The 13,034-nt window shown below is 40.2% G+C and overlaps 1 protein-coding gene across 1 annotated transcript; it reads left to right on the top strand.

Moving 5' to 3' along the window:
• The first annotated feature begins 252 nt into the window (after positions 1 to 252).
• Positions 253 to 696, top strand: LOC118607827 (ubiquitin-conjugating enzyme E2 D2-like). Its single transcript, XM_036227140.1, has one exon. It carries the CDS (start codon positions 253 to 255, stop codon positions 694 to 696), a length of 444 nt encoding a protein of 147 aa, XP_036083033.1.
• Positions 697 to 13,034: the final 12,338 nt, after the last annotated feature.

The following is a 13,034-nucleotide window of genomic DNA, read 5'->3' as shown; positions in this document are numbered from 1 at the left end:
GTTGGCAGCCACCACGGGCCGCTGGTGTCCAGTAGCCCAGCAGGTCCAGTCGAGCTCCCAACTATCCCTCACCTTAGTCCTCCTCTCCGCCACCGCCCCCTTCCACCGACACCCCCCTCTACTCCAGTGCCCGCTCTCCACCCAACCACCAGCGGATGCATCAGTCGCCTCTCCCCCAACCCCTTGATCTCTAGCATGGCCTTATACCTGTCACCAGACTCTAGGACAAGAATTGGCCACGTGTCGCAGACGATGGCCTTAAAGCGCATCTACAAAGAGTTCCTTGACCTTTCTCGTGACCTGCCTGCCCAGTGCTCAGCAGGGCCAGTGGGGGAGGACATGTTCAACTGGCAGGCTACTATAAAGGGGCCCAACGACAGCCCCTACCAGGAAGGGGTTTTCTTTCTAAAGATTCAATTTCCATTCAATTACCCCTTAAAACCACCCAAGATCACATTCACCACCCGAATTTACCATCCGAACATTGATAGAAATGGAAACATCTGTCTGGACATCCTTAGATCTCAGTGGTCACCGGCACTGACCATTTCTCAACTATTGTTATCCATATACACCATGTTGTGTGACCCCAACCCAGAAGATGCTTTGGTTCCAAAAATCGCGAAGGTCTACATAAAGAACAGGCAGAAGTATGACAGAAGAGCGCGAGCGTGGACTCAGAAATATGCCATGTAATTTAATGCCATCACCTTAATAAAGATGGCATTTCAATTGATTGTCTTTAATCTGTGAAGTGATGTTTTTCCATCTTTCTAGGCACACATTGTATACCTTCCATATCAAAGTGTGTGTGGAAAGGTTAGAGGGAATGTGGGGCGAGGGCGAAGTAGGGGGGGGCAAGGTTGGGGGGATGAGTCAGTATGAGACAGACCAGTTTTAATCTAATTTTTACTAAAAGCCTTCTTTACTGATTTAAGATTGTTAAAACAATAACAATGGTGTGGTAGCTTTAGGATGAGAAGAGAAGTTTCACAAACCAGTGGGATAATTTTTAATATGGGGCCATTTAGAACTGACAATGGTGAGGAAAAACTGGGTGATGACAAAGCTAATTTTGTATTCACGTAATTACAAAGAACCTGTCTTCAAGTGTTTTGGTTTGGCTTGGCTTGATTTTGACCAAGATTAATATTAACCTATATCCTCTATTTTGAGGTCCAGGTTTAACTGGCCAAAATTTAAATGGATTAGGAAGTCTTACAAAATAAAATGATATGTTTTGTTCCCAGACTTCTTCACCTCCTATGAATTCAATCCTCACATTTTGACCACTCTGCCTCTCTCCCACACTCTGGGTTGGAGGCTGCTTCTCAGGGCATACCTACTGCTCTAATTTGTCTTATTTTTTCAAGAACTGTGTAAGGAATGAGATTTCACCCGAACTGCAAGCCTACATGTGAGGCTGTCAGTTTCATGGAGGCTGGAAGAATGACACAGACTCCTGGATTAGAGACATGACTTTATTAGTCATGGCTCAGCAAACAGCATGAGCTTCACTGATAAAGTTCCCCTGGCCCCCAAGACCCAAGGGAGAGATGTGGAACAGTCCACTTGGGTACAGTGGGTTTGTGTCAAGCTGAACAACCACAATCTTAGGAACCTCCTTAACTTTGAAAGGGAAGTCGAGCAAACCTGACCAACCTTTGCCCCAAAGAGAGATGTTATTTATATCACACTTCTCAAGAAACAAACCAATCCTCTGCCCTGGAGGGAGCTCTGTCTTCCAAGGCTGTTTGCTATACAAACATCCTTAAAACAATAGTCTCAGACAAATGCTGTCACAAGATGTGTAGAAACACCATGGAGAATGCACCCCAACACTCTGAACACCTTGGATCGGTCATAAAGATAAAAATCAATTTTATGAAAATATTTGTGTGTATTGAAAAAGATGCAATTTTCCCTTTAGATTTGTACATTCAAGAATGTCTAATCAGTGTAATAAGCAGATTATTAACATCAGTGCCCTTAAAAACTTTATAATCTATTCTTTTTAAAGGGCGAAACATAATTCTAAATAAAAACACGAAAAGATCACTAACTTAAGATTTCTAAAGTACTTATATAAATAAGTCTACAAATATATAGAAAAATTTTATTTCTGCATCAAAGATACTAACCCCTCAAATATAAAAATTCCTTTACTTTTACAGTCAGTGCTTGCCAGTAGCCACTAGACAATGTAGCTATTGAATTTTTTTAAATTTTGTTCAATTTTAATTAATTTTAAATTAACAATTAAGTAAATTTATTGAATTGTAATAGAGATGTATGATCAGTGGCTATTGTATTATAAAATTGGAACTAAAAGTTGGACATTTGTATAAGTGTTTGATTTTAGTATAATTCAGAGAGTCAATAACATAGTTGATAATGTACCAGAGGTGGAAGAATTTACCATAGTACTTACCAGGACTGAGCTGAGGCTCTGAAAAAGCAAAGAGAACATGGAATGAAAGTAGTAGGGTAGTTCTAAAGGATTAATTGATATTTTAGTTATGCAAAAACTGAGGATTTTGGTGATGCAGGAATATTTTTTCTTTTCTTTATTTTTTCCCCTAATGATGGATTTAATTTTTATGACCAAAGGCAGTGTGGAAAAAGTATGAGTGTTTGAAGCAAAAACCTGTGTTCTAATCCAGGCTCCACTAGTAAATGCTTGTATGACCCTAAGCAAGTTACTTAACACCGATGAGCTTTAGTTTTCTAAAGTAGTAAATGAGAATATTATCTATAATACTTCCTAGGGTTTTAAAAATAAGATGATATATGAAAAAATCTAGTCTGTACCATTGAATATATATTCAATAATGGGAGTTATAGTTATTATTTTTCCTCATTACATGTATTCTTTTCAGATAATCTTGTGCTGGGCTGTCAGCAAAATGGTTTAATTGGCCAAATCTAACACTCCTAGGATCACTGGGGAAGAATATAGGGAATATGAGAATCTGAATTAAATTAACTAGGTACTTCATGAAAGGCCACATTAACAATGATGTCACACAAAGTATCTCTCTCCAATTTTTTTTTTAGAAATACAAACTTTAAAATATGTGAAAATCAATGTGAAGCCTGGTTGAAATGCAGATTCCTGAGTCACACCTGTAGAAGGGTCCAGTAATCTGCATTTACAATTATCAAAAATGATTTTAAAGCAGGTGGAAAATGAGCACCCTTTGATAGAAAGTGTATTTCATTGCCTTTCTTTTTAAAATTTATTTTTAATGACAGTTGGCACATGATATTATATTAGTTTCAGGTATACAACATAGTGATTAGAGATTTGTATTACTTACAAAGTGATTACCCTTATAAATCTAGTACTCATCTAACACCATGCATAGTTATTACAATATTATTGACTGTATTCCTCATGCTATACTTTACATCCCCATGACTATTTTGTAACTACCAATTTGTACTACTTAATCTCTTCCCCTTTTACAGTTCCCCCCCAAAACCCAATCCCATCTGACAACCATAAAAATGTTCTCTGTATCTATGAGTTTGTTTCTGTTTTGTTTGTGTGTTTCTTTTGTTCTTCAGTTTCCACGTATAAGTGAAATTATATTTCATTTGTCTTTGTCTGACTTATTCCACCAAGCACAATACCCTCTAGGTCCATCTATGTTGTTACGGATGGCAGGATTTCATTATATTTTGATGGCTGAGTAATATTCCATTTTTTATATGCACCACCTCTTCTTTATCTATTATTCCACTGATGGATACCCAGGTATCCTCCATGTCTTGACTATTGTAAATAATGCTTCAATGAACATGTGGAGTCACACGTCCCTTTGAAGTAGTATTTAGGATTTCTTTGGGTAAATACCTAGAAGTGGGATTACTGGGTCATTTTTGTGTCTTGTTAAAACTTTTATTTTAAAGTCTGTTTTGTCCGGCACAATTATTCCTACCCCAGCTTTTCCATTTGATTGTTTCCATTTTTATAAAACATCTTTTTCTATCACTGTATTTTCAGTCTACATGTCTTTCAATCCAAATTGAGTCTCTTGTATGCAGCATATGTAACGGTCTTATTTCCTTATCCATTCAGCTATTCTTTCTTTTGATTATAGCATGTAATTTGCTTACATTTAAAGTAATTGTAGATAGATATGTAGTTAATGCCATTTTATTATTTATATTTTTAATCTCTTTTTCTTTTTTCTTCTTATTAAAAAAGTCCCTCCAACATTTCTGGTAATGCTAGCTTGGCAGTGATGAACTCCTTTAGCTTTTACTTGTCTGGGAAGTTATTTATCTGTCTTTTGATTCTAAATAATTGCTTTGCTAGGTAGAGTAATTTTGGTTGTAGTTCCTTCCTTTTCATCATTTTGACTACTTTCTGCCAATCCCTTCAAGGTCTGTAAAGTTTCTATTAAGAAATCAGCTGACAGTCTTATGGGAAGTCTCTTGCAGGTAACTGATTACTTTTCTCTTGCTTTTAAGAGTCTCGCTATGTCTTTAACTTTTGGAATTTTAATGAAAGTGTGTCTTGGTGTGGGTCTCTTTGGGTTCATCTTGTTTGAGACTTTATGCACTTCCTGGGCTTGTATTTCCTTCACCAGGTTTGGAAATGTTTTCATCATTATTTCTTCAAATAGATTTTTAACTCCTTGCTCTCTCTCTTCTCCTTCTGGTAGCCATATGATGTGAATATTGGTGTGTTTGATGTCCCAGAGGCCCCTTAAACTATCCTTATATTTTGGATTGTTTTTTCTTCTTTCTGTTCTGATTATATCTTTTCTGCTACCTTATCTTCTAAATCACTGATTCAGTCCTTTTCTTCATCTAATCCACTGTTGATTTCTCCTAAGCTATTCTTCATTTTGGTTATTGTATTCTTCATTTCTGACTGGTCCTTTCTTATGTTTGTATATCTATTTTTACATTTTCTATCTCTTTGTTAAAGTTCTCACTGAGTTCATCTACTATCTCTCTAAGTTTATTGAGCATCGTTATAACCAGTGTTTTGAACTCCGCATCTGGTAGAGTGCTTCCTTGTCTCTATTTTGTTTAGTTCTTTTTCTGGAGTTGTGTTCTGTTCGTTGTTGGTGGTAGTGGTGGCGTGGGGCACATGTTTCATTGTCTCCTCATTTTAGCTGCCTCCCTGTGTTAGTTTCTATGTATTAGGTAGAGCATCTATGTCTCCTGGTCTTAGTAGAGTGGGTTATATAGGGCGTGTCCTGTGGGGCCCAGTGGCGCAGTATCCCTGATCCTCTGAGCTGAATGCTCCAGGTGTGTCCCTTGTGTTGTGTTGTATGTGTCCTCCTATTGTAGTTGAGCTGTGGTTGTTGTTTGCATGTCAATGAGAGGAATTAATCCTCAGGCTGATAGATCATGAGGACTGGCCATGACGAGTGGAAGACCTGTTGTGTACAAGGTGACCCTATGGAGAAGGATTAGCTTTATCAGGGCTCTGGTGCCTGCTCAGTCTTCTCTTTGAGTGTGTCATTATTCTCAGATGTGTCCTCAGGTGGTGCTCCAGCTCAGACTGAAGCTTGCTACTGGGTGCATAGGCTGGAGTCTCCTTGGAGGGACTCCACCACAGACCAAGTTCATCTGCAGCCTGTGCCCTGCCCAGGGCCACCTGACATAAGCCACCAAGCAATTCACTGATGGCCACCACTGATAATGGGCTAGGAAGTGCTTCAAGAGGCCAAGCCACAAATTGAAGCCAGCTGCCGCTAGTATTGGGCTTGCGGCTGCTCAACAAGACATACAGGGTACATCGTGCAAGACGATGCTTGTTTTTGTTTTTTGAACCTTTGAGAGATTTTAGGAAAGTCTTCAGCATGAGCCAAGACAGGTTGTTTGTATGGAAAATTCAGTGCAAGCAGCTTGGGTGGGCCCACAAGTTGGGTGAAACAGGATGTCAGTGAATCTCCAGGGCAGGGAGACCAGTGTTAACCAGATTGGTGGAGATTCAGATATGATAGCCACCTGTGTCTGCATGCCAGCGGTGGGAGGGCTCAACCAAGGAATAATAGATTTTGCCACCACTTTTATCTGGGAGAAAGCTGCCCTTTCATCCCTTACGTTGAAGCCGGACAACTCAGTTTCTCCCCATGTGTCCCTGTCACTTTTTGAGCAGCTGCCCTAGTACCAAAGCTCAGAGCGAATGAGGCAATCAGTAGGCAAGCTTGTGCATGGGCCCTTTGATAGGAATTCAAGCCACCCTCCCCCTTGCTGGATTTTATAGCCATATTTTGTCAGGACTTCTCTTTACAGCACTAGAACCCTGGGCTAGGGAGCCTGATGTGGGGCTGGAACTCCACACTCCTAAAGGGAGACCTCTGCAGCCAAAATATTTCCCCTAATTCTCAACCACTGCAAGCGGGTGTGGGACCAGTCTATTTCACATCTCCACCCCTCCTACCAGTCTCCAAATAGCCTTTTCTGTGCATCTCCAGTTGTAGGACTTCTGTTCAGCTAGACTTCAGGTGACTCCCAATATTGATTGTTCTGTAATTTAGTTGTAATTTTGATGTGGTCATGAGAGGAGTTGAGCATAGCATTTACCTACTCCACCATCTTGACCAGAAGCCCCTCGTTACACTTCTTATTAAATTATTATTAGTTAACAAAATAGGGTAAAAATCTTCATTAATGAAGATTGCCAGGTTTAATGTATTTTGATTTAATTACCCACATACCTCTTTTTTAATTGACTTTTTTCATATAAAAATATTTTTTATTGACTTTACTGGCAATGCTCAAACTCACTTATGGTTATAGACATGGATTAAATACTTTATAACTTTGCAAATAAGAGAATTTGAAATATTCGGCCTTGTTACAGATTGTATGAAAGGCAGTAATTAAGTGCACCCTTGGATTTATCAAATGAATGCAACTAATGTTTAAATTGTTTAGAAATTTTTGAGTGAACTCTTGAAAAGTATATTGTTTTCAGCTTAAAATATCAATTGCAGTTATATTTATGACTCTCCAATTACCATAAGAAGTAGCTTTTTTTTTTTTTACTAAATCTATAAACATATTACTCAATTCTACTGTGGATTGTATTATATTTTTATAAAATTTAAAGATTCTTTTTATGGTGGGACAGAACAAACTAATCTGAGTAGGTGAAAGACACAACTCTTCTGTTATTTATAGTTAAAATTATGCAAGACTGCCACTCAGGGAGTTTCACCTGGGACAGAGAAACAAGGGGTAGTTCAAATATGGCAGGTGGGGGTGGGGTGAGCTAAGTTTCCCAAGCTTCCTGTAGACTTACAGAACTGAACAATTTCCCAGGTTCTTGAGCATAGAGGTTGTCCCAAGTTGTCTGTTATCTAGCTCTGTGGAGTGTAGAAGCCTGATGAAGGAGATGGTTGGGATGGAGGTTTAGCAAACTTAATGAAAGAGATCTGAAAGTTTTTAGGCATGACTTCAAAACTGGATCAAGACAGCATTTATAAATTATTATATTACATTAGTCTTTCCCTTTTTCCCCTAAAATTTACCTTAGATAACTGTGAATGAAGCTTCACAAGTATTTAATGCTGATAGTAAGGACAAAAAATAGCAGGGAGTTTTACATTATAGAAAAAAAAGTTAAACCTTAATTGAACATGCCATATTTGAGAAGCATTTTGTGAAGTATCAACACATGTCTTCTCTATTCCATTCAGCTAGAAACACCAAAACCCATCTAATTCTGGCATGAAGATGGGAAGGGGATGTGGTATTAAGTAATTATACCTTAGTTAAATTTGAGAGATAAGTAAGATTTTGTTAAGTGGATAAAAGACAGAAAGGGTATTGTGGATGGAAGGGACATACTCAAAGGTACAAAATCATGAGAAAGTATATTATGGCTTTTTATTCACATTCAATATGACTACTCCACAGATTATTGGAGAAGCAGCCAGAGACCTGAATATGGACGGTCTTATATGCTATGCTAAAGATGAGTTTAGACTTGATCCCATAAGTGATAAAAAAACAATATAAATAATTTAAACTGGGGAGTGATATGGTCATATTTGTATGTTAGAAAAATTACTTAGAGAACAGAATGGAAATTGGATTGCAAGAGTCAGGATAAATATAGACCGAGATGGGAAGATATTTTGAGATTCCATACGAGAGATAGTAAAGTCTGAATGGAGGAATGTTAATTAAGATGCATAAGACAGAACAGACAAGAAAGATTTTTCAAATATAGAATTTATAAGATTAGAATACTAGTTTCATGGCAGGTTGGAGGATGGCGTGAGAAAGAAATATCTAAAACAACAGTTCTCAATGTGAGGTCTCAGGACTCTCAGGTCCTTGGGACCTTGCAGGCAGTCTGCATAGTCCTCCCTTTCCTAATTACATGTTTGTGTGAGGCTACATGATGTTCTTCACATACCTCAATCAAAAGAATATTTTACAATAGCTTGCAGGCACAAGCAGACATGCGAATCTCACTATCTTCATTAAGCCAGAAAATAGATTTGTAAAAATGTAAGAAATGACACTTCTCTCACTAATATAGCTAATTTTCTATTTTAAAATAGATTATTTATGTTAACACATAATGTGTTTATTGTTATTTTTAGAATAATGGTTTTGAAATTTCTGTTTTAATTTTTAAGAAATGTCAGATGGAACAACTTGTCTTTCACCTTGGAAGAAATATCTTGACATACTTTACAGCACTAGACTTTTAAAAATTTCATTGAAGTAGAAGGCATCTGAATTTTTGTAGAATATATTTCCTACCCTCTGATAAGCCTAGAGTAGTTGCTACTTTCTGTTCACTAGGTCTAGTCAGCACATTGTCATTAATGTAATGGACTAGTGTAGTACCTTGTGGACGGAAAGACAAAAATAATCTCTGTGAGCTAAATTATGATATAGGCCTAGAGAGTTAATATACACCTAGAATAGGACAGTGAAGTTGTTGTATTGCTTGCCTTGACAACAGAAAACAAACTACTTCTGGTTATCTTTAGTATCAGATATACAACGAAACAATTCCAGCTCACTAGCTGCATACCAGGTACCAGTGGAGATGTTAATTTTCCAAATAAATAAGTTCACATCTGGTACAGCAGCTACAATAGGAGTCACTACCTAGTTAAGTTTATAATAATCCACTGTCATTATCTCAGATTTATCTGCTTTCTGCAAAGGCCAAATATGAGAGTTGAATAGGGATGTGGTGAAAGTCACCAGCCCTGCATTTTCCAAGTCCTTGTTGGTGTCTGCAGTCCTTCAAACAATAAGATATTGCTTTTGATTTACTATTTTGCTTGGTGGAAGTAGTTCTAATGGATCCCATTTGTGTTTTCTTGCCATTACAATTCTCACTCCAGTCATAAACCAATGCAGGGATTCTACAAGTTGCTAAGTATGTCTCTTCCAATTATTTACTCTAGAACAGAAGAAAATAACCACAGATGCTCTAGACCCACTGTGAGATGGACCTGAGCTAAAACTCCATTGACTACATAACCTCCATAAGCCCCTATTTTGCCTGAGGAGCCAGTGATGTTTTGAGTCTTGTGGAGTGTTAGTTCAGAGTCAATGCCCAATAATTTCCAAAAGGGTGATGCTTGTCTTCGCCCAATGCACAATACATTAGTCAAGATTCTCCAGACAAACAGAACTAATGGGATTTACATAAATCTACAAACTAGAGAACCAAGAAAGCTGGTGGTATAATTCAGTCTGAGTCCAAATACCTGAAAATTGCAGGGTTGATGTTGTAATTCTGTCTGAGTCTGAACGCCCAGGAACCAGGAGTGTTGATTTCCAAGGGAAGGAGAAGATGGATGTCCCAACTCAGGCGTAAAACAAATTCACCCTTCCTCTGTCTGTTTTTGTTCTGTTCAGTCACTGATTGGATTGTATGATGCCTACCTTCATAGGTAAGGGCATATTCTTTACTCAGTCTAACCATTCAAATGCTAATCTATTCCAGGAACTACACCCATCTTACCTTTGGTAATTGTTTCTACTTGGTCCCTGCAACCCCAATATCCAATGAATCTGTTACTTTTAAGTTTCCCAATTCACTGGCTGCAGTTCCTGCTGTAATTTCTGACCTACAGAAAAGATCAATTACAGAGCTCTCTTCAAGGACAAGGAAGCTCCCCTCACATATTTATTTCTTACAGTCATGGTAAAAAATGTGTGCTCTAGGTCCTTCAAGGTTGAGTTGGTGTATCTTAAGTGGTGGATTCACTCTAACATAAGAGGGGAAGTAGGGGAAACCTTGAAGACACTTTTCCTTACTCTGATGCAATACCCAGTACTTCTGTATTCCAATCCCTCCCCAAAGCCCTTACCTCAACTCTAAAGTCCATAAAACTGCTGAAGTCTTTGTTCAGAGTTCTCTAAACAATACAAAGATTCCCACATTTGCCTAGACCACCTGATCCTCCACTAGTGCTCCATTATATGGTGGGAAGTACAATTCAGAGACTTGTATGTCCTCCAGTTTTAGAATCTTGCTTATAGTAAGATTCTTGCTTGTCAAAGTAAATGATAGAAGTGCCAGCAGTATCCATTGTTCCCTGTTGAGCCCTCCCCCATAGCAGTGTGCCAACACAGCACCACCATAGCTGTGACATCATCAAACTGGATAACAGAGGTTGCTCCGCACAGAGGATTCCCTGAAACCCCGCCTCCCCCAACTCACGGCCCCACCTAAGCCACATCCTGGTATATTCTTAGCAAGTCAGGCACTCCTTGCTGAGCAGCGCCTAGACTCACACTGGAGGCAGCTGGTCTCAGTTTCTGCTGTGGCCTTTTGAGGCAACTATAAACACAGTATCTGAAGATTGCTTGCTGAATCTTAACAGGTGGCCCTGGAGAGGTAGAGGCTTGGGTGAAGTTTGACCTGCAGCTGAACCCCTCTCAAGACTGTGCCACTGGACACACACTGTTATGGGTGGACAATTTTCCAGTAAGCCAGTATTAAATATTTACTTCTGATTCTGTTAACCAGGGTGTGGTGATCTGATCAAGGATTCTGTTAACCAGGGTGTGGTAATCTGATCAAGGAGATGTTGTTAACCAGGATAATCTGATCAAGGAGATGCTGTTGACCAGGGTAATCTGATCGGGGAGATGCTGTTAACCAGGGTAATCTGATCAAGCATGTGCTAACGGTCAACTGTTAACCAGGGTGTGGTGATCTGCTCAGGGATGTGCTGGTGGCTATTTAAACTGCCTCTTCTGGGAGCTCGGGGCTGATCTCTTCTAACCCTGTGTGGTAGAGAGTTAGTGGCCAGCCAACTAATAAAGGCTCACGATTCATCTCAATGTGCTCCGTGGGTCTTGGATTTGATTGCACCACAACATTTGGAGGCCCCAGCAAGATATCTCCAAGGGAGAGATCTTCTAAGACCCATGACCCTGGCCACCTTGGGCGAGGACCTGCCCTGTCTAGGGGATGGCCGCTGAGAGAAGTTCCTCAGCCCCAGACACCAGGCGGACTCACCCAGGAGGGCAGGCAGACAAAAGGTACAATTCTGTAACAATTGGGTCGAACCATCTGGAGCAGCTTCACCAGTGAGTCAGACTGCACTACAGGTATCCAGGTTCCTGGGTATCTGTCGGGGAACTAGTGGAAGGCTGGATGCAGCAATGCTTCCCTAGTTCGGTCAAGGTCTGAGCCGTCAGACTTGACTTCTGGTATTACAGGTATTCAGGATTCTGAGTATCTGTCTGTCTGTGAGCCTAGGGTACGTCTAAGTTTCGGCTTAGGCCTGATCTGCCAGTAAGCCCTAGAGTTCATCTAAGCCTAGGCTTAGACCTGTTCCTGTCTGTGGGCCCTAAGAACTAGTGGAAGGCTGGACAGCACAACTTCCCTAGTATGGTCAGGTCTGAGACGTCAGATCCTGACTCAACACCTGCCTGATACGATAGCATTTTGTGTTACTTGTAGTCTGTTTTGTCTGTCTGTATTGTGTCTGTCTGTCTGGACTGGTCTACCTTAGTCTGTTACTGTTCTTGTCTGTCTCTATTGTGTCTGTCTGTCCGGACTGGTCAAATGTACTGTTTTCCTTAGGTCTGGCCTCCGTGGCCCTGTCTGACTAGACTCTGGGTCAGCGGCTGTGGGGAGCCATGGTTACAGGTAATTCAGAGCCTTACAGACTGGCTCGGTTAATGTTTGACCTGTTCCTGCTCCTAAGGCATTGTCTTTGCCTGCACCTGGAGGGTGCTTACAAGTTGCTGAGGTATGTGGTGAGAACGGCCAGTTCCCGGACACAGAGGATTGATGGCTATTGGGGTAATTGATAGATTCTGTCATGGGACAATTACTTTTGGGAGTTTCAGTGATTCTGTAGTTTCTATGTACAAGTTAAAGATTTACTTTCACTAAGGTAATGCATATTTTTCATTGTTAAACTGCACGTACTCAAACTGCATATATTGGTGATGGGGAATAAACTCGGGGCTTCAGCATCACTGAAGACCAGCTGCATCAGCAGTCGTGAGAGTGTCTCTTTATTCATTCCCACTCCCCCCTTCAGGTACTGATCGACTTGTGGCGGCTGGCCCGTCATAAGCGGCTGATCCTAGCCCTGGCTTATTTGGCTTTCATGCGGATTTTTTCTTTTCTTGCCTGTTTTTACTAACATGGGTCAGGCTTCTTCCTTGAATCATCCTCCCCCCCTCTAGTACTTCCTTAACCATTTTAAGGATTTCAGGAGACAAGCCCATGCCTACAGAGCTAGTGTCAGTCCCTTTGACCTTCAGAGGTTCTGCCAGTTAGATTGGCCCACATTTGGAACAGGGTGGCCATCAGAGGGGTCACTCGACCTGCAAACAGCCGTTCAGGTGCGGAATATTATCTATGGAAATCCTGGCCACCCTGATCAGGCTCCATATATTGATGTGTGGATCAATATTGTTTCTGATACCCCCAAGTATTTGAAGGACTGCCACAGCGGAAAAGAATCAAAGACAACTCCCAAGTCTGTCCTTTCCTCTACACCAAAGGAGCAAAAAGAGAAAGTGTCTGGACAAAGACCTAACCCTCTTTACCCTGTCTT

The sequence above is a fragment of the Rousettus aegyptiacus genome, unplaced genomic scaffold (assembly GCF_014176215.1).
Source record: "Rousettus aegyptiacus isolate mRouAeg1 unplaced genomic scaffold, mRouAeg1.p scaffold_m13_p_9, whole genome shotgun sequence".
Classification (NCBI taxonomy): domain Eukaryota; kingdom Metazoa; phylum Chordata; class Mammalia; order Chiroptera; family Pteropodidae; genus Rousettus; species Rousettus aegyptiacus.
This window is presented reverse-complemented; position numbering and strand designations above follow the sequence as displayed.